This window comes from Myotis lucifugus, unplaced genomic scaffold, assembly GCF_000147115.1.
Source record: "Myotis lucifugus unplaced genomic scaffold, Myoluc2.0 scaffold_101, whole genome shotgun sequence".
NCBI lineage: Eukaryota > Metazoa > Chordata > Mammalia > Chiroptera > Vespertilionidae > Myotis > Myotis lucifugus.
The window spans coordinates 2,248,451-2,274,038 of NW_005871149.1; the positions used below are offsets into that span (position 1 = coordinate 2,248,451).

The 25,588-nt window shown below is 47.9% G+C and overlaps 2 protein-coding genes across 4 annotated transcripts in view; one reads left to right on the forward strand and one right to left on the reverse strand.

The window, feature by feature from the left end:
- Window positions 1-4,470, forward strand: part of FAM212B (family with sequence similarity 212 member B) — a 12,623-nt gene extending 8,153 nt beyond the window's left edge. Inside the window, exon 2 of the mRNA XM_006092535.3 lies at window positions 1,202-4,470. Within this exon, the coding sequence (XP_006092597.1) occupies window positions 1,202-2,044 (843 nt within the window). The 3' untranslated portion in view covers window positions 2,045-4,470. The remainder of the gene's footprint in view (window positions 1-1,201) is intronic.
- Window positions 4,471-14,264: 9,794 nt separating this feature from the next.
- Window positions 14,265-25,588, reverse strand: part of RAP1A (RAP1A, member of RAS oncogene family) — a 55,617-nt gene continuing 44,293 nt past the window's right edge. For all 3 annotated transcript variants that reach the window (XM_006092536.3, XM_023757067.1, XM_006092537.3), the window contains exons 4-8: window positions 23,815-23,871; window positions 21,963-22,103; window positions 19,681-19,824; window positions 18,114-18,229; window positions 14,265-14,949 (exon numbers count right to left, since the gene is read on the reverse strand). In XM_006092536.3, coding sequence (XP_006092598.1) covers window positions 18,143-18,229; window positions 19,681-19,824; window positions 21,963-22,103; window positions 23,815-23,871 — 429 coding nt within the window. In that variant the 3' untranslated portion in view covers window positions 14,265-14,949; window positions 18,114-18,142. The remainder of the gene's footprint in view (window positions 14,950-18,113; window positions 18,230-19,680; window positions 19,825-21,962; window positions 22,104-23,814; window positions 23,872-25,588) is intronic.

A 25,588-nucleotide genomic window follows, 5' to 3' on the forward strand; every position in this document is an offset into this window, starting at 1 on the left:
GGCTGCTGCTGGTAACCTGAGCAGAGCTGGCGGGACCCTTGGCAGCTTGGGCCCGGGGACAGAACCTCATGAATGTTATCAGACCAAGCATCCCTCGCCCAGCCTCCAAACTCGGCCCTCGCCCAAGTCAGTCCCTCAGCCCCTTCCAGCTGGCACCTGGGACTCGGGCCTTAGACACCCACAAAGGGGCTGGGGAACTGGCCCCCCGTGTCCCCACTCTTGGCCCAGTGGGCCAAGAAGGCAGGAAGGGCACCAGAGCCGAGCGCCAGAACAGCTGGGAGAGGACAGGTGTTCAGGAGAAGGACCGGGAAGAGCCGGGCGAGGGCTTCCGCAAACAGGAGCTTCCTGGCCTCCTGACCTCCGCCCTGGCAGCCAGATGTTCCGTGCACAGCAGTGAATGGAAACCCCAGCCGACTGCTTCTCACAGGGAGTGAGCTCCCCTTCCCCCATGGGGCACGGGGCACAGGGCACGGGCAGCCTTTGAGCCCAGCGCCACCGCTGCCGTCTTAAGAGTGCTGGGTGGTGAGGACTAGGGCGTGTGGACAGAGCTGTGCTGTGTCTGAGTCCAGCCCTGTGCGCTGTGACCTCAGGCGGTTACTTCACCCACCGTGGATAACTCATTTGTTCAGCTGAGAACAATGATATGTAGAGATGAAGGGCGATGATGCTTGGAGCGTCCTCAGCACCATTCCCGTGGCATAGTTCATACTTACAAAGCGTCATTGTCCTTGTCGTCGTCATCTGGGGCTCAGAGGCAGGGGCACAGACACAGGAAGGACCACAGCTGTGCGCCCCCCACCCTGATCTCAGCTCACCTCTTACTATGTAATCTTGAGCAAGTTACTTACGTGCCTCAGTTTCCTCATCTGTAGGATGGGAACAACACTAGTCACTCCCTCACAGAGTAGTCGGGGAGCTTAAATATAGGTTCATTTGTACGCAGGCATCTGTGCATACACCCACGGGGTGGAGAGCAGCGCCCGCCACACAGAGTTGCCGGGATGTTATCCTTTATGCAGCCACCCCGGTGTTAAAGGTCCTCCTCCCCAGCTCTGGCCTGCGTTGTACAGTCGGGGTCACTGGCGGCTGGAATGACACTGGAGGTGTGTGTTGGGGGAGGGGGTCCAGGTTCAGGGCCAATGAGGGGCAGCTCTCCCCCCAAGCCCCCCACAGCTCACTGGTTGGCTCTCTGTCTCCGCAGATGTCCATGAAGGAGGTGGGCGACGGCCTGCAGGATCAGATGAACTGCATGATGGGGGCGCTGCAGGAACTGAAGCTCCTCCAGGTGCAGACAGCCCTGGAACAGCTGGACATCTCTGGGGGGGCTCCTGCCCCAGGCCGCCCTGCAAGCCCCCGGACACAGCTGGAGCCCCCTCAGTGGGAGGGTGGCAGAGGTCCCGCCAGGCCTGCTGGCCCCTCCCCCTCCAGCCAAGCTTCTCATGGGAGCAGCGCCAGGTGCCCGTCCCACAGGAGTGTGTGGGGTGGGGAGCCAGCACTCGGACCCAGGACCCAGCCGCCAGAGCTCCAAGGCTGTGCCGAGCAGAGGCCGGAGCTGGTGGAGCCGGATGACTGGACCTCCACCTTGATGTCCCGGGGCCGGAATCGTCAGCCTCTGGTGATGGGGGACAACGTGTTTGCGGACCTGGTGGGCAACTGGCTGGACTTGCCGGAACTGGAGAAGGGCGGGGAGAAGGGGGAGCCTAGGGAGGCGGGGGAGCCCCAGGGAGAGAGGGGCCAGCCCCGGGAGCTGGGCCGCAGGTTCGCCCTGACCGCCAACATCTTCCGGAAATTCCTGCGGAGCGTACGGCCTGACCGCGACCGGCTGCTGAAGGAGAAGCCAGGCTGGGTGACCCCCTCGGCCTCAGAGCCCCGAGCCGGACGCTCGCAGAGAGTCAAGAAGCGGGGCCATCCCAAGGGTCCGGGGCGCCTGCCCTTCCCGGGCGCGGGGGAGCCCAGGCGAGGGGAGGGCACCTCCACGGGCTGCCCCAAGGCCCTGGAAGCCGCGCCCTCCGGCTTTGATATCAACACCGCTGTTTGGGTCTGAATCCCGATGCAGAAAGCGGACTGAACCCTGAACCCTGCGGGGCCCCGGGGAGGAGGCAGCGGCTGGCCTGGCTTTCAAAAGCCCAACTCCAGGTTCCTTTTCCCCAGAAAGGAGAGGAGGCCAGGCGGCCTGTGGTGGGAGAGGCAGTGACGGCTGGCTGGTAGGGGAGGCGGGGGTGTGTGTGTGTTGCTCATTCTGGGCTGGAGCGGGGTGAAGGGGGAAAACAGAAAATCCTTCTGACCTTCCTCACTGCCCCCAAAGACCCCAGTTGAACATTCTACAGGGACTAGGGCACCAGGGCCTCAGGTTCCTCAGAGAAGCCCCCAATAAAGACTTCATCTCTCATGTCCCCATAACTGTTTGCTTCCCTGGCAAACCACTGCTCCTGGCACAGGTATTAACCCTGAGCCTCCTGGGAGTGGGGGCAGCAGAGACAAACCCCCACCCCTCCTGCACCTGCTGCCTTGAGATGTCAGCTGGCACCGGATCCGAAATGGCTGGGTAGGCAGTGCAGGCATAAGGAACACTGGGGGAAGCCCTTGTCTTTCCAAATCCCAGGAAAGGGAATACTTGCAGCACCTAGAGGCACTGGGAAGCCTTTTCACACCCATTATCCCCTGTGCTAGTGAGCAAGTAGGCAGCTATCTCCCCCACCGCCCACAGGAGGCGCTACCTGTCCTAGGACACACCGGCGGGGCCCAGACCAGGGCTGATGGAGAGCAGCTGGGCCCTGGAGTCACACCGCTCCCCCCAACACCGTCTCAAGCCCTGCACCCCCACCAGGGCGTGTACACTCTCCAGCGAGGCCATGTGAGCCCAGATGGTACAAACACTTCCAAATCCCTAGCTCCATCTCTGGCCTCTTCCCACCTGACCCAGAACCACCTTGAGGGGAAGGGAGGGCCCTGGGCAGCAGCTCAGCTTCTGCAGCCGTGGTGGTGGCACGTGGCCCAAGAGCAATGCCACCCCAGCCACCCCTTGGAAGCCACAGCCCGCCTACTCTGGCCCGGAAAGCCTGCTGGCTGGGAACGGACAATGCAGGTCCCTGTTAGGGCCCAGCCAGCCTGGGAGGGCACACTCTCCCTCCCCCTCGCCCCTCCCGCCTCATCTGCCTGATGGGAGGTGACAGCTGCAATTAGAGGCAAGAGGCCTTCCTGCCCTCAGAGCATTAATAGCAAATTGGAGAAGAAAAACAAGAAAGGCTCTTGGCACATCACATCCCATCCCAGGCCCCCAGGGAGGAGATGGGGGGAGGCTTACAGTGAGCAGCTCCATAGGGCTGGTTAGGGTCACTCCCAGATTCCCACACAATCAGATGGTAGGTGTGTAGTTCTGGATGGTGGAAGCTACAAGAGGAAAGGCCCAGATTGGTGGTGGTTGTTTTTTTGTTTTTTGAGAGCCCCCTATTTGCAGGCAGCATGCACATCTTTCAAACTTGGGAATGCCTCTAAAAGGCACTGTCATCCTCTGAGCAAATGGAAGCAGCAGGACTGGAAGCAGAGGGTCGTCTGGCTCTGAGACCGACTCTTCCGCTCTCTCCGGCGTTGGCCAACGCAGCTCGCCCTGCCTGGAGGAGCTGCCCTGTCGGCCTGAGGAAGAGACCTACCTGGTTCAGCTGTGCCCACCCCAGCCCCCTGCTCCCGGGTCTCCCCCAGGACTCGGGTGTTTCGGCCCTGAGGGAAGGCCCACAGACTGGACTGCCTTTGGTGGTGTGTGTGAGTCCAAAGATTCCACCTACTGGTTCCCTGAATCCTGAGAGGAGAAGCCATCCAGCAAATGACTCAAGAAGGCACCAGATCCGAGTCAGGAGCAACTACAGGAAACTGAGTCACCTCTCCGCCATTCACAGGTGACTCCTCTGTTCTGTGGACCAGTCACAGCGATTCAGACCAATCAAACCGTGTGAGTGCCTCCCACTGCCAGGCACTGCGACAGAAACGAAGAACAGAGCAATGGAAAGGACCCAGTTCCTGATCAGAGGGGAGAGACAACACGAACCCACCGGTGAGCCAGGATTCAAGGGAAACAACACCCCTTTTAACTTGGCGGGGTGGACAAACCAACCAGGAGTGCCTCCGCTGCGACATCACAGGTGTCGCACCAGCATCTTCAGGTTATTTCCTCCACACCACACCCTGGAAGCGGCTGCTGTGACTCGTTTCACAGGGAGAGGCTCGGAGATGGGAACTGGCCAGGGTCTCAGCGGCAGAGCTGAGACTGGAACAGGTCCAGCCCTGTGCTCCTCACACTTCCCACAAGCTGCCACCTCTGCCCCAAAGCCAAGCCAAAACCTGTCCTCTCAGGATCCAGGCCTGGAGGTGAACAGAACGCTGACTTGGGTGGGGAAATCTGCCCAGGTCTTGACAGGGCTGGTGTGATGCCTCCTTGCTATGTTCGGCTTTGCTAATGAAAGCTTATGGCCCATTCGTTCACCCCCCCATTTCCCTTCTCCCTCCCCAGTGGGCTCCTGCAGGGACTGCGACCAGGATGGAGACTATGTTAAGGAGGCTGAGGGAGGAAGGCACTGGGCATGCCTGGGGCCTAAGGGATGAGGACATGCGGGCTGGCTGGGGAGCTGTGGGTAGTGGGGGGGAAGTAGTGGAAGCACACAGTGAGAAACTGACAGCTTAATTCTGCTCCTGGGGCTCATTTTATGGTTAATCAGGACATGCAAATAGGCTGGAAGCTCATTTCATATTCTCCCTGGCCTGGGCCCTGCCTCACACCTGGCCTGCTTCCCTGGCAGGTACTGAGCCCGCCGCCCCCACCCCCCCCCTCCCGCCCCCGGCCGATTGGCTCAGGCATCTGCTCAGGGTCCCACTTGCTTCTTTGTGGCCCTGTGGCCAGTCTGTGCCTATCCTGTCCCCTGACCATAAGCAAGAGCTGGAAGAGAAAGGGCCTGCCCCCTCCTGCCCTTCTCTTTCCAACCCTTCACACCTGCCCTCAAGCACTTCCCCTGCACCCACCCCTCAGGTTGAGATCTGAACCCCAACTTGCCCTGAGGAAGAGACCTACCTGGTTCAGCTGTCTCCACCCTAGCCCCCTGCTCCCCAGAGCCCTGTCCGGGGGCTCTGTCTCCCCAAGTGACATTTCCTCTAGGGCCCCATAAAAGCCAGAGCACAGCCTGTCCCTCTGGGGAGCAGGGGCCTGTGTCCCCAGGTGACTTCCCACCGGGGCACTTAAGGCCGTTCTGCTGGTGCCAGGGCATGAGTGCTGGGCCTGGAGGCGGACACACAGGACATGAGGCCCCTTCGTCATTGCAGAGCCTGAGCATGTTGCTGGGCCTCTGGGAGCCTCTTCCTTTCACTGGAGGAACAGGGACCATGCAGGGCTGCGTGAGACTGAAAGGACAAAACGTACCTAAGGGTCAAGCACACCGTCTACACATTGAGCAGAATATATGGGACTCCCTGAACTTCAGTTCCGGCACTAACCACCGGACGCAATACAAAAATGCTTAAAAAAAAAAAGCTCTCTCGGAGCCTTGTTAAAAATGCATACTGGCCCTGTGACCTCACCGGATGTAGCCAGGATCAGAAGACAATAGGTGTGACATGTTTTTGTAGAGTGCAAAAACATTACCCAGAGGGCTGCTGTTTGCCAGTTTACTGTTTTCCATGGAAGGATGGTCTGTGTGTTGGGGGTGGGGTGGGGTGGGGGGCAGCAGCATGGGCTGTACTCAGAAGTGGGGCTTGAGGAGCCCACTGCCTGAGGATGTGCTTTGGGGAGCACCCCACCCCTCCCGCTCCCCAGCTCTCCTGCACGGTCAGCCCTCGGGGCCCTCACGTTCTTGGCAAGGACTAGAGTTGAATGAGCCAAGTCCTGATGGTCTGGAGAAGAGTCAGGGCCCTGCTCTAAAGCCTTGGTGGCTGGAGTCTCTCCCTCCCCAACCCCAGCCACGGGGGACTAACGGCTGAAGGAGACAGTGGCTGTCCTCCTCGAATCCACTCCCATGGGCGGGATGCAAGGAGTGGTGGAGGGAGGCGAGGCGCCTGTGAAGCCTGCCCCTCTTGGAGGGCTCAGGGTCCAGGCTGTGTTGCCAGAGGAAGGGCAATGGACTAGCAGGGCCTAGAAGATCCTGGGCTAACCCTGACCCTAACCCTAAAGGGCTGGAGCCAGACCTGATTGCAGTCACCCCCTCGGCACTATTATTAGATGCCCCGCCTCTCTTTTGCCGCCTCTAGCCAATCCTTAAGGCACCAGGATGATAAAACTTCTCATCCAGATTCCCTCTGTTCCTGCCCCTGTCACAGTGCCCTCAATCAGTCCTGACACACCCCTCCACCCACCACCTCCAGGCCCAGAAACACACCCCAATTCTGGCACAAACACACACATGCACGCCCAGGCACCACAATGAACTCAGCCTTGCCAAGGTCCCGAAACCCTGGGCCGTGGGTGGGGAAGGCAGTGGGGTCCCTGACTCTAGCTCTCAGGCCAGATGCCACTGGCCCTGGATTCCACACCACAGAAGCCATTCCCTCTCCATATGCCCCTCTGAGCACGTCTGCCCTGGTCCAGGGACACAGGACTCACTGCCAAAAACGACCGCCTGATGCTCTGTGCCTTCGCCCTCTCCCAGCCATGACCCAGCCCTAGGTGGTCCACTGTCTGGGTGGCCCTTCTGGGTGCCCGCCCCACTCACAGAAGCCCGTTTCCTCCTGGCACAGCAGATGCCCACCCCAGCTTGCGGCTGCCTGCCACTGGGGCCGTTGCTATGGTGGGGGAAGGTGACCCCATCCCAGGGAAGAATCAGGTTTTGTTCTCTTGTTTCCCGCTCTGCACATGTTACTCCCCCTCCTCCCGCGCCTCCCTCAGCCCCTTCCTCATCTGCTCTCCCCACCGGGAGGCTGGAGCCTGCAGCTGCAAGGAAGTGCTGTCTGGGGTCTGCGGGGACAGAGGAGGTGAAGGAACAGAGAGCCTGTGACCTCACTGTCCTCACTGCCTGCTTCCCGGGGAGCCTGGAGTTCCCGGCCCTGCCCACTCAGACCCAGGGAGCTCAGCCTTATTTCTGGGCACTTCTCACTCCCACTTGCCCTCCAGGAGAGGAGCTACTTGGTGGCGCCCCCAGCCTGGGGTTTCTGTGCCTCTGGGACTTTTCCCTACCTCAGACCGGCTGGCTTTTCACCTTTCACTCCCCTGGGAAGCCCTCTGGGAGGCCTTGCGTGTGCCTGTCCCCAACCACAGGACTCAGACTGTCACTGCGTGGTGGTGTGCGTGTTTATCTTCCTAGAATGAGGGCCTCCAGGGCAGTGAGTCCTCACTCCTTACTGGTGTATCAGCAGCCCCAAGCCCTAGGCCAGGGATGGCGAACCTATGACACGCGTACTCATTTTTTTGGTTGATTTTTCTTTGTTAAATGGCATTTAAATATATAAAATAAATATCAAAAATATAAGTCTGTTTTACTATGGTTGCAAATATCAAAAAATTTCTATATGTGACATGGCACCAGAGTTAAGTTAGGGTTTTTCAAAATGCTGACAGGTCGATCTCGAAAGGTTCGCCATCACTGCCCTAGGCTGTCACCAGACCTCCACTCCTCAGCCCTGGACTGAGTCTGCCCCCCCCCCCCCCCCCAGTTCTCCCACCCCGGGTGAGACCAGCAGCCAAGTGGACCTCAGTTCCCATCCTGGAGGGCATCACCGTGGTCCCAGCCCCCGAATCCTCTCCCTTTCGGCACCCTCCCCACCCCCCATACCCGTCCTCCTGACCTGGCTCAGCTCCTAGTTCTTTTTGGCAACGTCTGGCCTAGACTTGCGCTACCCTAGTGTTTCTTCCTCGGCGCTGCCAGGGCTCCCCACCCGTCCTGGGGACACTGAGTCTGCCGCTTCTCCCTCCCCCATTGTGGAGGGCCAGGGCGGGGCAATGGGGAAGGAAGCTGAGAGTTGGGTGTTCAGCGCCTTCTCTACCCCCAGCCGCACTCCTGGCCACACGCCAGGCATTGTCTCCAGGGGCTGGGGGCCAGCAAGGCACCAGGCGGACATCACTTGGGTGGGAAAGGGGAGGGTGTCAGCAAAACAAAACAAAACAAAAAACCACAAAACACCCCAAACCAAAAACAGAGGTTCTTACAAACAGGACAAGTGTAGCAACTAAAATTGCTCCACAGACTCAGCTTCCCAGCCAGAGGTACAAGGGCTGATAACTTCCTGCCGAGCCTCCTCGCAGCCTCCCTCCACCAGGGCAGCCTGGGGGCAGCCTGGGAGCCCGCTCGGTATCGTGAGCACTGGCCAGACTGACTCAAGCAGGTGTTAGGATCCTGACCTGAGTTCTGAGCATCTGTTCAGAGAAGTCCATTTATATCCCAGAAAATAGCGGGCGAGGCTCTCCATCAGTGGTTCCAGGGCCCAAGGAATTCCAAAACATGGCCTTGGCTTCAGGACCCTGCTGGGAGGGTAGGGATCAAATGTCTCCTTTCATCTTCTGCATTAAATGTATCCGCTCCCAGGATAGGCTGGCGGGCCCAATGCCGTCACAGTTCTAAGCCCTCCTTTCCAAACGGGGAAGACTGCATGCTTAGCATCCCCCCCAGCCTGGTGGCTCTTCACACTCCCCAACCCACCCAACCAGAGACAGCAGTGACGGGAAGGGTAAGGTGGCCTGGGGAGGGGGTGGGGGATGGGGCGACTGACCATGTGGCTTCCCTCTCACCCTGAAGGGAAGGCCTGGATGGTGGGAGCTTGGCGGGAGCACTGGCATCTACCCAATAGGGTGGATTTCGGAAAGACCCCCTTCCCAGCCTTCCCACTCAATGGGTAGATCCCCTGGGAAGAGCCTGAGGGGCTGCTGTCTCCTGCTGTGAAGTAACAGCTGAGAGAGGAAAACATGGGAGGGTGTGAACATGTACTGCATGCCCACTAGGGCAGCAGCATCATGCCAGGTGAGGAGAGGAATAGGGAGCAAAGAAAGACTTGTCTCTTCAACCCTAACATCTCTGAGCACCAAAGTACTAATGCTGGTTCCCTTCTAAACGGGCTTGCATTCAGGAATGGTCACAACCACATGCCTTGGAGATCATTAAAGGGGGAAGTTGAAATGAGAAATGAAGACGGGGAAGCTAGAGCCTGCGGGGAGTGGACAATACTGTAATTTTCATTCTGGTCAGTTCTGAAACGTCCCCACCCCTGCCCTCCAAGTCCCACCTAGAGGCCGCTCTGCCCTCGTTAGTTACCTGGCTTAACCTACTAGCCTGTCAACTTCCTGTCCCAATGCCCCACGCACAATTCGGCCCCAACCTCCTCCAGCCAATTCCGTCCACAGTAACACCGCCGGAAACTCGTCACTTCTTGTTCTGCTTCCTGCACATGCTTTTTCCTGAAACCCGCCTGATTCTTCCCCATTCTCGCCCTCCAAGGCCTACCTCCGCCTCGTCTCTCTGCAGCCTTTCAGGTCTCCCCTGTCTCTTCCACCTCACACTACTTTGCCTCAACTTCTTTATGGTATTTCCCATCAGTCAGTGCTCTGTAGCCTGCGGTTCCTCTATCCCTGCACTGCCTTCCCTCCTGCCACGCTGCCCATCTGTGCTCTAGCTGGTCTTCATGGAGACGAGATTCCACTTTGTCCACCCAGTTCTTCTCTGTGGATTATTCTCACTAGACACACACACGCGTTGCTTCCCATCTTCACAGAGGAGGCCTTGCTCGCTGTCTCTATTGTCCTCCTCCCTGTTTCTCCTCCGCCTACTACAGACACTGCCAACCACTCCACCAAAGCCCATCAGGTCCCCAGTGACCTCCATGTTCTCCTTTGCTAATTTCTCCTCCTCTCCCAACCCCATGATGGGCTTCCTGTACCTTTTCTCTATCTGTCCTCAACCCTCGAGATCCCATTCACCTCCAAATGTACCCTCAATCCGTCCACGCCCTCCTCTGAATCTCACTCTATCTCCTAACTGGCCCCTCTAGACCTATTCTCAACTCAACGGCCAGAGTATTCCTGGTGGTAGGTGGCGTCAGATCACGTTATATCCTTTGCTGAAACCCTTTCCATGGATCCCGCTCAGAAAATGCTGAAAGAAATTTGCCCCTACCCAATCCCCGTTGCTCACTCTCTCTAGCTAAGTCGGCCTCCTTGCCAGTCCTCCTACATGCCAGGCACCCGTCCACCCTAAGGCATTTGCAGACCCTTCCCACTGCATGGAGGCCTCACCAGCCTCCCCACCTGCCCCAGAGTACAGGCTGCACATTTCAAGCATTTATGCAAACATTCCACCACCACACTGCTCTGTCCAGCACTCCTGCCCCTTTAAACTGCCGAGTGTTCTCCACAGCACTCATTACACACATGCGCACACAGAAACCTGTCAAAAACTCCCCGAGGGAAGGACTTGTACTACTCACCACTGTATCTCCAACATGCAGATCAGCACCTGACATACAGCAGAAGCACGATAAACACTTGCTGACAAGTCCATAATGAACATGCCTGGTTCTGCTTTGTATGCTCTGCAAGAACTTTTACACAGTTAAAAGCAGGCACAAGAACTCACATGGTTGAATATAAAACCTGGTGGGGTGCATAGGGGCTGGGAGGAGGGGAGTAAAGGAGGGGAGTAAAGGGAGGGAAATAGGAGATATCTGTAATACTATCAACAATAAAAAATATATTTAGAAAGAAAAAAATAAATGCACTGAAAACAGCTTAAAAAAAAGTCACATCACTGCTTAGAATGGGAAGGTTTATTAAGGTTTTTCCAGAGGCACAGCCAGGTCTGTGCTGCTTCAGAGAAGCAATTCGCAGGAAATGTATGTCACACCTCGCGCCCAGAACCACAGAAGGCTGCTGCTTAACAAGCCAGAGAACGTGCACCCCATCCCAATCCCCCGTAAAGCTCTAGTTAACATCTCAAAACAGACCCATCCTTCCCAGAAAACAGAACTAGGCACCCGGTTCGAAGTCACCAGCTGTTCTCGACAAAAATATTTAAGCAAGACATGGCATTAAATAAGTGGATGGCACATTCATCAAACCCACGAGGAAACTGCATTAAGAAAAATCCATGCTCAATGCAATGTCAAACTACACTTTCAAGAGTAGGCTACATTTTTTACATTTTGGGGGAACAGAAATGCTAGAAGCTGGGTGGCTGGGCTGCCTCAAAGCTTCCATTCCCTGCCTGCCCCACCAGGCGGGTTCCTTCCAGGTCCTGGAACAGCACCCAACCACTCTGCCCTCACAAGTTTGGAGCTGAGCCCACAAGGGCTATTTCAACATACATTTAAGTAGAACCTTAAATAAGTACATGCCCCAAATAAAACAAAAGGTGGTTTAACAAGTTATTTTCCTCCCCCCGAATTCCTGAGGATTTCTTCAGTTTGGTCTCACCACACACACAATTTATACCAGCCTATCTTACGTCTCTGGAGATTCTGTGATGGCTCACCCAGGAAATGCTGAGGCAACCTCTCTCTCTCTCCCTCTCTCTGCCCCTCAGTCCTAAACACAGAACTCAAGACATGTACGCAGACGGACCATGTACCTCGAAACATAATGAGGCACAATAGTTGAAACTGGCAGGTCCAGAAAATGAAGAATGCTCACGAGTGGAGACAAATAGCTTCAGATCAAGTAACCTGTTTTAATCAAGTTGGTAATAAAATAAAGATCAGTATCTTCCCAAGGATTAACTTTTGCCAAGTACATTCTAACTTCAGAGCAGCAGGCGGTTTCAGTGAGGAGCGAATGGTGGCCAGTGATGATGGCAGGTGGAGGGGCCGCACAGAGATGAGCTCAGAATTGTAGGGGGAGAGAAACACACCGAACATTCCTAAGAGAACGAGCCCTATGGCCGCGGTTCAATAAATGACAACACTATGCATAACTGATAAACTGCCGGTGTATCTTCCCTGTCCACTCAGAGGGCAAACTCTAGTGGGAAGGCCTTAATGCCTCTTAGAGAGGCACGCAGTGTTTACAGGACAAATGGCTCCAATACATACTTTTAATTCAATGCTTATAGAAATGTTAACTGATGTTGAAGCTCCCCCTCGTGGAGGATAAAAGTATAGCTACATTATGTACTTACTGTTCATTTCTAAGACTGGGTTGTCTGGGGTACCACTAGACCACTAAAGTTGTTTGTGTGTTAGCAGGAAAAAGCTGGCTGACCATCAATGGTGACATCACGTTTTCTTTACATTGCATGATCCTCATACAAGCAAATCCGTCACACTTTAAATAGCTGCAGATACTAATATGGTGGCAGTTCTCGGCTACTTATCACAAGATTCACACAACATGAAGGACTTGTTGAGTTATGAAAATCCATCAGACTTTCAGGCATCCTCCCTCTGGAACCAAGGCTGCAGAGTTCACACAGGGACAACACAAAAGCACACCTGTCTCACCTTCCACAGCCCGGCAGATTCCTGAGATAGCAACGCCTGTCTGACTCAGCCAGGCCCACTCTGCGTAAGACTGCACGGCTTCCAGGCCTTTTTCTTCACGGTCCTACCTCTATCCCAAGATCGTGACAAAGGAACCCTGCACCTGTCATCCTTCTGTACCCTGTTCTAAAATAGAGGACAGCAAGTTTACATAATCAAGCAGATTGGAACTCGGATTATTCTTATTTAATGATTTCTACTTGATCTGGCAAGTAACTACATAGTCTATGTAACAGGTAATACTCAGAATTTTTCACTTGTCTGTGAGATATCTATGATTTTAAGTCCAAGGGGATGTTTTGAGAGGTGAGTCTTAAAGCAAAAATGACTTTAAGGACCTTAAAATATGCCACCCTGACCTGGACAGACTGGCCCTAATGCTTCACTTATTTTTTTTTGTTTTTAATTTATTGCATTTACCAGATTTTTGGCCCCTCAATCCCAGACATAAGTATAAGTGGATCAATAGGAGGTAAAGTATTAGGTAACTAAGTTTATTAGAAACTCAAAGAAATACAATTTCTTTTTTTCTTTTTTTAAACAGCACTTAACATTTTCCAGGTGGTCAGAGCTTACACTTGAAATCTGAGTTCAAAATTTCTATTTCGTAACTGGCTGACCACACTCCTGGAAAGTCTCAGCGAGGTGTGAACGTAGCGCTGCTTCTCCCCCGTGGCTACGAGCCAGCATCTAGATCCCTGAGCAAGGATGCGGGCTTCCTAGTTCTGGTGTCCGCCTAACAGTCAGGGACAAGGCACAGGGGCCCCTAAGCGTGTTCTTTCCTTCTCCAGATGTAACTGGCTAACAAGCTGTTTTGCTCGATTTCTATGGAGAATACATAGGTCATATCACCCTTTGTCCATGTCCTACTTAAGCCCCATCTTTTGAAGAAAGAAAGGAAGGAAGGAAGGAAGGAAGGAAGGAAGGAAGGGAGGGAGTGAGGGAGGAAGAGAGAGAGGGAGGGAGGGAGGGAGGGAGGGAGAGAGAGAGAGAGAAAGGAAGGAAGAAGGAAGGAAGGAAGGAAGGAAGGAAGGAAGGAAGGAAGGAAGGAAGGAAGGAAGGAAGGAAGAAAGAAAGAAAGAAAGAAAGAAAGAAAGAAAGAAAGAAAGAAAGAAAGAAAGAAAGAAAGAAAGAAAGAAAGAAAGAACGAACGAACTGGGAAGGAAGGAAGGAAGAAAGAAAGAACTGGGAAGGAAGGGAGGGAGGGCGGGCGGGCGGGCTGAGAAGGAAAAGAAAAGCATCACTCTATAGCCAGCTAAAATTGTAACTGAGCAGTACTTTCCAGACTACCACTGTTATGCTATTCCGCAGAGAGTCAAAGCAAAAGCATCTCTGCGACTTCACTCACACTCACTTCTCTTAGATTCCTCAACCTATCATAAAGCAAATGTGAACATGTTATATGACATTTCATTGTTGGACTCATACACACAAATTAACAATGGCAAAAAGATTCCCTTAATGAAGTTACAAGCCATGGAAGATTTGCAAAAGTTAAACCCTGATACAGTATTAAACTTATATTTTTACATATAAAAATAATACACAGTGGGACATTTTATTCAATAAGATACATTCTTTAAGATCAAGAGAGAATATACAAAACTATTCTATGTAGCCCGCTGTATGTTACTGTATAGTAGGAATAAATATACCCAGAACAGACAGTGCGAGGTCTGTTCTGAGAAATTACCAGTTAGTTAGGGGGTTTCAAGCCAAGTGCTCTGCAGGTTCCAGGCAGAAAGGAGCTACTTGTTGCATTTAAAACGATGTGGTCATTATAAAATAAAGGCCTTAAATCTATAAACAATAACAAAGACACACAAACCAAATGAAAATGTACTAAAATTTAATCATTCATAAAAGCTGTAATTTAATCTGACAGTAAAACACAAGAAGCAATATTAGAGTTGGTTTAGTATATTATATATTTTAGCTTTGAAAGCCATAGAAATCAGTTATCCCAGTTTTTTTCCTATAAAAGACCCATTTTTCCAAAGCATTATGCACAATTTTAATTAGAATATGACAGAATGATATTTCATAATTTTTAAATATAAAATGAAGTCAATGACTCAAAAAAGTTATCTGCTGTAATGAGTTTGAGGGGAAATTTCATCATCTATATCATTACAGATATAAAGTATAATGTTTCAACGTTTAGTGCCTGACGGAAGGAATCATGATAAAAAGGTCAATATGAAATCATTTGATTATAGTAGCAATATCTAACTTCTGAAATGCATCCATGCTCTTTTGTATAATCATATTAGAGTCAAGTATATTTATTTTCACATCTGTTATAACTGCTATTGCAAAGGAGAAATACTATTGTCTTATTTTCTGAGAGATATACACAGAGCAATTTTTTTTCTCTCCAGGGAACTTGTGCAAACCAATATAAGATCTAAATTCTTCACATAATATATAAAACAGGAGAAGCCGCTTCAGATTTAGTTTTTGAAGTCTGGAATGCTGGCACTTTCCAATTAGGCAACAGTTCTTCATTCCTGTAATCTAGAATGTTGAATAGATACAGACATATATTATATATACGGTTAATCTCTTGATGTCAGAACATAATAGTAAACAAGCAGATATTTAATAATATAGAAAGAAACAATGGTTTTGGCTGATTGTTATTAGAGAACAAATTATACTAAGCAGCTCTAGCAACAGGGCTATTTTAAACTCCCTTTAAAAGTGTTTAAAAAGTAGTTTTATTATACTTAGTGTTTTACAATATATCTGACAGTCCTGTCTATAAAGAGGAAAACAGTATTTGTTTTATTTCTATCCTATTATAATTTTATTCTGAAAGTTCCTTTGCAGTAAGGAAACAGCATCCGCTTGCAAACTCTTTCTATGGGAATTAAAAAAATTTTTTTTTATTGGTTTTTAGAGGGAGAGGAAGGGAGAGGGACAGAGAGAGAAACATCAATGTGAGAGTGAAACATGGATCAGCTGCCTCCTGCATGCCTCCTACTGGAGTCTGAACCCGCAACCTGGGCATGTGCCCTGATGGGAATCAAACCTGCAACGTTTGGTGCCCGGGATGATACACAACCAACCGAGCCACACCGGCCAGGGCTCCATGGGAAAGTCTTTCCTCAACTATTTTAGGACTCTGCCCATTAGGGTTACCACTTATAATACACATTAGGAAAAGACACCGAAAGAGCTGATCCCCGTATTCAAAGGCAGAAGACGGACAGTCTCATTGCTCAGCAGGAAAGAGTTAGGTTAAAAAAAGAATTTTCCAAAAATGAATTTCTCTCCTAGATCTTTAACAGTGTTACACATTAGAAAGAGATTAACATATTCCAGTACAATTTTGCCTAAAGGCTAAGGCTAGATAAGTTACCCTCAAGAGTCACATACTCTTACGAAAAATGTTTACCCCGTATCGCAGTACTTTTCAAATGGGATCAACAGGGCCCTCAAGTCGTAATCAGGACACAATGCTCTGCATGCAAAGTATTCTGACTGGTAAGTGGCCTATTCCCAAACACTCACAGAGAGCTCAGGTGACTTATTAACTATGTTGTGAGTTGAATTACATAGCAGAGCCTAAGAATTTATGCAACCAGGATGAAAGTCTTATTTCTAGATCTAGGCCAAGATCTCTTTCCTCTAAGGTAAATCTCACAATACACTGTAGGATGTGTGAGGGTGAATTTTCACAAGAGGCCAGGAGATGGCACCTCTTCCTTTAAGTATAAGTTTAATGGACATTTCTGAGAGTTGGAAATTAAACTAGGATCAGCCAAGGTAATGGCATAAACAAGGCAGTCAACTCTAAGAGAGTAAGTACAGTGGGGCCTTGACTTACGAGTGTCCCGACTAACGAGTTTTTCGAGATACGAGCCGTCTCTCGGCCGATTTTTTGCTTTGAGTTGCGAGCTAAAATTCGGGTTACGAGCCAGCTTCAGATACCCCACCGCTAGTTGGCGCAGCGAACGTCACAGTGAACGCCAAAACATCAGCCCAGCATCACGTGTCTCACTCGTTCACTGTTGATTTGACATACGAGTAATTTGAGTTACAAGCTCCGTCACAGAACAAATTAAACTCGTAAGTCAAGGCCCCACTGATCAGGGACAGAGCCCTTGTTTCCCTACCTTGCACCCTTACCTAAACACACACAAGCACCAGCAATTTTAACAGTAATCACTTTCAGGGAGCTGATGGAAGCCTAAAACAACCATTTGGCCAGAAGCTGTCTTTCCTGAATCCAGCTCCCAGAGGTGATGCCATGCCCCCTGCCCTTCTGCCCATTTTCCTCTACTTTCTTTGAAATTACTACCCAGCTGTTTCCCTTGAGAGAGAGACACATTCACTCATCTCTCTAAGGAGGCATGTTCCAGCTAATGTGGGGCTCTGCAAGAGGCGATTTACTGAACAGACCCAAGAGGAGGAGTTAGCACAACCAATTCTCAAGTGGGAACTTAACTTTCCTCTAAGCAGACCAAGTTTACAAATTACCCTATAACTCCACTATGTAAACATATTCTTTTATGGTATTGCTTATGCAGTTGATGAAGAAAAGCAGAAATTGTTAAATACAGAATTACAAAAAACAAACTAATGGCCCCACAGGGCCTGGTTTCTTACTTGATAGGCACCTTTAAGGCTAGCGCTAATTGGCTCACTTAGTGAAACTTATGCAATATTTGAAGTCAATTACTACTTCGAAGCCTCCAGACAAAACATTGGAAAGAAGTCAACTGTACCTGAGATAAAGCTACTACCAACACCACACTGACGTAGCACCACACACCCAGTCAAAACGACCAACAACACTATCGTTGGGGAAGGTGGAACTCATAACTGCTGGTAGGTGTGCTAACTGGTTCAACTACTTTGACAAACTTTTTAGTGGTGTCTATGAAAGCTGCCCATAAACACAGTGTACAACCTGGCCATGCCATTCCTGGATGTACACCAAACAGAAATACATGCGCACGAAGACTTGTACAAGAATATGTGCAGCAGAATTACCAGTGCTAGTCCCCAGAAGAACCCGATGCCCATCAACAGCAGAATATATAAACATGTTGCCGGGATAGTCATGTAATAAAAATGAACTATTACTATATGCAATCAGGATGATTTTCAAAAAGACCCTCACATTTTTGAGTAAAAGAAGCCAGACATAAATTAAGCCAGACGTTTTTGTTTATATTGATTTCAAAGAGAGGCAAAACTAACCCATGTTGTGAGGATTCAGGGCAGGGGTTCCATTTGGGGGAGGAGATTCTTACTCAGATATGAGTATGTTCACTTTGGAAAAATTCATCAAATGTGCGCTTCAGCCTTTCTGCAAGCCCTTTTGTTTCAGGCGATGCACTGTTCCACTTCAATTTGGCATGAATTTGGGAGTGACCTTGGAGGTCATTCTATTCACTCAACCACTACTTTATGAAGATCCTTCTATACCAGGCACTGGGGACACGTGGTGAGCAAAACAGACATGGTCCTTCTCTCACAAAGCTTAGAATCTCATGGGGAGAGAGACATATTACCCACAAGATGAGCATAGCTACAGGTTAGGTATCACATTTACAAGTTACAGAAGCTGGAAATAGCCCAATAGGTGCCATGGGAAGTGGTGAAGGTTGGAGACGGCCCAAAACAAAGTCAAGGACAAGAGAGGCACGTGCTCTGCCTTCGGCACTCACCTGGCTCAGAGCTGCTGCTCACTGTGGGCCTAAAGCAGCAGACAGGATTTCTTTTTAGGCTTCTTCCTTTCCACTGGTGTTTTTCTATTGATCTGTCTGACCAGGTCATAAAATATCTAAATGAAAACAAGAAAAATGTACTTATTCAACCAACATTTGAGACCTTGTTCCACAAAACAATCTTGGTTCTGTTAAGTATTATTCAGATAAAACATTCAGATAAAAAGACTTATAGAACCAAAGGCCAGAGAGGAACAGCAAGAGAAAACACAAGGTGGTGATAACCTCGCCTGCTCCCCGCGCCCACCATGCTGTGAGCGAGCTGAATTCTAAGACTGATTACCGGGGATGCTACACATGGCGAGCACACCAGCAAGCGAAGCTTATGCGCTCCAGGAAAGGAAAAAAAGTGTAAAAAAATGATGTTGAAAAGGACAAAAGGGAACCTCAAGCTTTTGCTTGGTTGGTGGTGGCAGCTGGGGACTGCACCAATCTTTTAGGGATCCAGTCAACTTTGGCCCTTTACACCCAGGCAGGCAGCTTACTTGTGAAGCATTCCTGTCGACAGCTACGTTCTCAAGATAGTGGAGTGCTTAAGTCATGGACAAAAAAAGCCTTGTGCACCTGCTGCATCAGGCCAAAAAGAGAGTGAATTACAGTCCACACTCAGATTCCTCCCTTTGAGTCATGCACTAAAGGAAGGCAGAACTCAAAACACCAAATTCTGTGATATCCACGAGGTAGTATGTTTCTCTATAAATTCATTATAGTAACTACTTTAATTTTTGTGGTTTCCTACTTACTTTATAACCTATTCATACATATCTGCATAAGCAATTGTACAATACACGGGTGATGTGACAATTTTCATATACTACTTTCTGGCCCATGTCTAGAGCAGGGGTGGGGAACATCCAGCCCAGGGGCCGTATAAGGCCCACAAAATCATTTGGTCTGGATCTGCCAAGGCATTAGGGGTGAGCTAATTAAATGTTTGACCAAATACAGCAGGCTAATTTTTTTAAAAAACATATTTTTATTGATTTTTTTACGGAGAGGAAGGGAGAGGGATAGAGAGTTAGAAACATCGATGAGAGAGAAACATCAACCAGCTGCCTCCTGCACACCTCCTACTGGGGATGTGCCCGCAACCAAGGTATATGCCCTTGACCGGAATTGAACCGGGGACCCCTCAGTCCGAAGGCCGATGCTCTATCCACCGAGCCTAATTTTTAAGTTGATAATTGTGTATGGCCCACGAATGATGTTATAAGTATCTAAATGGTCCTTGGCAGAAAGGTTCCCCACCCCTGATGAGGCTTAGCAGGACTTTAAACATATTCCTTTAGCTTAAACGTCCTCTTTGCATATAAGGTAAATATGAATGTCTTCATTACAGTCATCAAAGTGACTTTATGCAAACAAAGAATTACTTAGTGATTTCTATAAATCTGTAGAATCAAGATTGTTTCAAAGAATAATTTTTTTTTCTTAAATAGTTTTTGGCTGTTAACTTAAAGAAGACTAAAAAGACACTTGTCTGTGCTGCCCAGCAGCTAGAGGTTACCTCATTAACGTTGATCTTTGACTTTGCAGAAGATTCTAAAAAGGCACAGTTACACCACTGTCTTGCTAAATTCTGACCCTGTTCTTTGCCAACTACTCGCTCATCTTCCAGGTCACATTTATTGCCAACCAAAATCATGGGAACCTGTGGGAGAAAATAACAGAAAATGAACACTAACATACCTGTTACTTATCCTTATAAGTAAGCAACTATGTGTCACCAATTGCAATGTGCAAATGAGGACCATATGCTTCACCAAGTGCTTAAAAAAAGGTATGTGCACGTGTGCTAGAGAAGTGGTTCTCAACCTGTGGGTCGCGACCCCTTTGGGGGTCGAACGACCCTTTCACAGGGGTCGCCTAAGACCATCGGAAAACACACATATAATTACATATTGTTTTTGTGATTAATCACTATACTTTAATTATGTTCAATTTGTAATAATGAAAATACATCCTGCATATCAGATATTTATATTACGATTCATAACAGTAGCAAAATTACAGTTATGAAGTAGCAACGAAAATAATTTTATGGTTGGGGGTCACCACAACATGAGGAACTGTATTAAAGGGTCACGGCATTAGGAAGGTTGAGAACCACTGTGCTAGAGGGAGAAGGTAGATGGCAGGGGAAGAGACAGAAAAATTATAGAAGAGATCTTACTACATTAATCTGCTGATTATTTTAAAGGTATAATCCCAAAATTCCCATGTGGGCTACAAGTGATAGCTGAATTCCAAGTGGAAAAATCTGAATATGGAAGAATGTACTCGGAGACCTAATTGTGGTTCAAGTGCTTCATCTCACAGTCCCAACAAATGCCAGAAGTAGTGGCAAGACCAATACAGGAGCAGTGACAAGTTCTGCTTCTACACCTGACATCTAAATCTGAGACCAGTTCAGGTGGGTTGTTAAGGAGAAAATACAGCCAGAGCAGTGACGTCTTCGCTTTTTCTCCATACCAGAAATGCTTGGCTATGTCCACCCACAGCCTCTACTTCCGATAAAACAGATTGGTAACAAACTGTACCACACCCTTAGTTCAAAGATGCCCACAGAGCAAAGCCATTTGTGAGGTGATGGACACGATACAAAAGAAAGAATTTAAGGGACACGGTGGATCTTGTACCTAAAATAGGCAATTATCACGAGTTAGATGAAACACTAAGCACCTACAACTAACTCCATTGTGTTTAGTTTGTTATATGGATAAAATGATGACCATTACCAGAGTTCAGTGGTTTGCATTAACTGCCTAAAAAACAGAACTCTCTTAGATAAATTAGTCCTGGGAAGGAAGAGGACTATTCATTAGGTTATGGTTGGTCATGAATCATATGGTATAAATCCATCCCGCCTACAATATTACCTAAGTGAAGGCCCCGAGCAGGTGCATATGTTCCCATTAATAATGAGAGAGAACACACAAAAGAGAAAAAGGTACAAATGAAATTTAATATCCTGATTGATACAATTGAAAGGGAAGCCTCCATAGTTCAAAACTGAAGCGGACATGTAAAATATACATTTCACCTTCGCAAAAAGGCACAAAAACAACGAATGCCAAATAAGACAAAAATTCTAAAACAAAAATAAAATTAAAAAAATAAAAACCTGCCCTAGCTGGTTTGGCTCAGTAGATAGAGAGCATTGGCCTGTGGACTGAAGGGTCCCAGGTTAAATTCCAGTCAAGGGCACATGCCCGGGTTGTGGGCTCGATCCCCAGTAGAGGGAGTGCAGGAGGCAGCTGATCAAAGATTCTCTCGCATCACTGATGTTTATATCTCTCTCTCCCCACTTCCTTCCTCTCTGCAATCAATAAAAATATATTTTAAAAAATAATAAAAACCTGGATAACGAAAATCTTTTAACAAAAACACCTGTAAGTAAAAGCTATACCAACAGAACTTTAGAAATAGGAACAAATCATTATGATTCTTAGTAATGTTCTTTGAACACTGTTTCTGACATAATGTCCACCTCTCAAAGCTCAACCGAGCCTCACTTCTACCCGCCTTCTTCTACTCCTGTTTCTGCACGTCCTACCCACAGAGCAGGAACACGTCATCATTTCTGTCCTCCCTTTTGAACTATCTCAATAGGCATATAATTTGTAGGTAAATTATAAAGGTAAACATTTTTTTTTTTTTTTTTTGGTGACAGGGGTTCTTTTAGGCATGTGGTAGATACCCCCCAAATACTCTACTGAGAGAGAACAGGCACTTTTTATTCGGCCGCAGAGAGATGGCAGTGTGTCTTACAGAGAGAAGAATACTTACATCTTCTGTGTCCTTAACCCGTAAAATCTGTTCCCTCAGGTCCTGTAAGTCATTAAACGTGGACTGAGCTGTAATAGAATATACTAGTGCAAACCCTTGGCCATTCTTCATATACAAATCCCTCATGGCTGTAAATTGCTCCTGTAATAAAAATACGCAATTGTAAACATGATTTCTTGAACACACATTAGGACAACTTAAATCAGAATAATCACAAGCGAGCTACTGCATTTTTTATTTACATGCTATCATGACAATAAACATAAGACATGATGCATGGTTTCTAGAAACTCCTGAGGTGAATGTTCCTGTTCTCTACTTACCTGACTGGAAATAACAACAATAAACTAGAATTAGAAGGAAAATCTTAACCACCTTAATTTACTTTTGTGTGATTTAGAAAAAACTATATATCATTCATTACTTTTTTACTAATAGATCCTAATTAAATCATTTCAGTGCTAATAAAGATGATCTCAAGGCAGTGATGCTAGAAAACAGAAGCCCAAGTACTGAACCTGGAGGCTCTCAACCATGAAGAGCGTGTAGAAATAAGACGAATCTGAAAAGAAAACTTAGGAGTAACCAAGGACACAGGCAAAAACCAAGCCAGGGTTGTTTCCTGGAAACCAAATGAATATACAGTGAATCACTTATCTACGGTTGTTGAAAAGTCAGGGGAGTTGAGGATATATGCAGGAGGTTGTTTAGGAATGAGAGACCATGGACCTGAAGCTATGTGAAGAGGGGGTTGAGGGTATGAGGAATAATCAAAGATGTTATGATAAATGGAACCAGGTTCCAATGAAGTTAAAGAGTATGAAAGAAAGGAGATGGAAAAACGGAAGTGGTAAGTGGAGAGCGTCATGCTTGAAAAGGAGACTGGGTGGTATTACAGTTGTGGGCAATCACATAGTCTAAGGTAAGACCATGGGTGTGAACGGCTGAAGCAGGATGGAGGTCAAGGAACTGACATGCCAGGCTACTGGGTTATCTACAACATCTACAGAGATTCTATCTGGACACTAAAATCACCAAGAGTTCTAACTGAAGCAGTATTAGAATGAGCAAAAATCTTCAAGGAGTAAGAAGTGATAGGAAACAAGATATACTAATGTTATTGTACTCATTTAAAGATAAGAAAAATGAGGCTCCAAATAATCCTAAAGAGTTTTGTCAGAAAACAAGTATCTGGCCCTAACCGGTTTGGCTCAGGGGATAGAGCGTCGGCCTGCGGACTGAAGGGTCCCAGGTTCGATTCCAATCAAGGGCATGTACCTTGGTTGCAGGCACATCCCCAGTGGGGAGTGTGCAGGAGGCAGCTGATCGATTTTTCTCTCTCATCGTTGTTTCTAACTCGCTATCCCTCTCCCTTCCTCTCTTTGAAAAATCAATAAAATATATTTAAAAAGAAAAAAGAAAACAAGTATCTGTCAACAGCCCCTTGAGATGTTAAAATACTAATAAAAGCAAAATAATCTTTATAAAAATGAATGACTATGGTGACAAGAGACAAAGTCTTATTTAAACCCAGTGAACTACCTATCTTAACTAAAATTCTGGGTTTGAAATACCCTTTTTTGGGGCAGTAACAGCATCATCCTTACCTGAACACTTGGAGAAGAAACCCAACACAGAGATTCCATAGGTGAACTCAACATATAATTTAATAGTGAGATATGAGCTTTAAGTCCACCATCGATGGTTTCATGCACATAAAAACACTTAAGAAGCCCTACATTTAGAGAACTTGTTCTTAATCATAATAATTACTTTTACTCAGAGGAGTTATTCAGATGATAAAACCTGTTCACAAATTGAAATCTATCATAAAAGGAAAAAGCATGCTTACCGTTCCTGCTGTGTCCAGGATTTCGAGCATACACTGTTGGCAATCTACTTCAACTTGCTGTTGGGGGCGGGGAAGAAAAAGTGAAAAAGTAACATCAAAACCTCAGTCTGTTTTCCTCCCCCCTCTCACTCCAGTGCATATGAACAAGGGCACAGTGCTTCCCCAGAGTGTGCCGGATCGGTGAGACTTAACTTGGTATTACAATTAGGAACAGGAGGTCTCAGGCATTTTCTATTAATATTACAGAAGCCAGGACTATCAATGTTGGGCTTAGATATTTTCTGATCACTGTGAACTCTGAGTAATGACTTTTGTTATTACTAGAAAGCTAGTGGTCAAATTCTATGACTTTAGGAAAACTGTAGGAAAACAGGTACAGTTCTAACAGAAAAAATGCATAAAATGATCATTAAAGAAAACAAAGCACAAAGTATTAAATTTACTCCAAATGCAAACAAGGTTTGGGGGCAAAGAAATTTTGCCAACTTACTATGTTAACAGTTTTACTGAAATATATTATATCCCAAATTTAATACACAGGAAAATTTTAGTTTAAGAGATACAGGGAACACAGAGCTGCTAGTGAGTATCACTGAACTCATATAGTCCTCAGGACTTGAGGAAAAAGATACTTCTTTGGAAAAGCTGTGTGCATAAGGTGAAATTTTATAACTGAACTCTACTTTCCCAGTGTTTTATTTTATTTATTTTTTTGAAGTGAACATATCAAGATTTTATTGTCACATAATAAAACAAAATGAAGCTTAGAACTGGACCCTTTCTCTTCTTATCTCCTCCCAGTTCAAAATGCTTGCATCTCTTAATAGCCAGCATTCTCTTAGATCGGCAGTTGGGCTCAACACTTTTAAGCCTCAGCACGATCTTCTTTGTAGCTTTAGCCTTTTTTTTTGGTAAAAATCGGCTTAGTCTGCCCACCATAGCCCCTCTGCTTCCTGTCATGACGCCGCTTTCCCTGTGCACACAGAGAATCCTTGCCCTTCTTGTTCGTGTTACTTTGTGGGGTTGATGTTTGCCACACTTCTTACAGAAATTCCCGTGGGTTTTAGGAACGTTCACCGTGTTTGCAAGAGCACTATCGACAGGGAAAGCCCAGTGTTTTATAAAAGAAGAGAAGGTTGGCTTAAAGAAAGTATCAGCTCTCAGGTGTGGACACTTTTTAATAAAGAAGGGACTGAGAAACGTGGTCAATCTCCTGCCTTCCAGGTACAGGTCTCCATGTGGAGTTACAGCTTTAACCAGCAACTGATTTGGGGGAAATCTCAGTAATGCAACACTGTCTCTAAAATTAGCCTAAGGCCTCCTTTAAACTCTGCTTCTTTGTCAGATCAGGGACTGAGGAGCACCACTGGTGGCCACAAATTCATTGTCCCACCACTTGTGGGACAAATGTGGTAGCCTGCCCAACCTGTAAACGGGCCATTCAATGAATAATGAATTAGGCCTGGAGCTTCTCAAAGTATCTAGAGCACAATTTTGTATCCAATGTGCAGATAATGAAATTGCTCAGTCAGTACAGTTCAATGAACTTAATTTCCTATTGTTGAATGGTAGGTTTAATCTTTTCTTTTTCTTTCTCCCCTCCCTCCCTCCCTCCCTCCCTCCCTCCCTCCCTCCCTCCCTTCCTTCCTCTTTTGGTATATTGTTAGCTATAGTCTTTTTTTATAACACTGTCTTCTGCCCACCACCCACCCCATCCCACCCCATAAGGTTTGGGAAATAAAATCATAAAAATCATCCACAATTCTAGCTAATC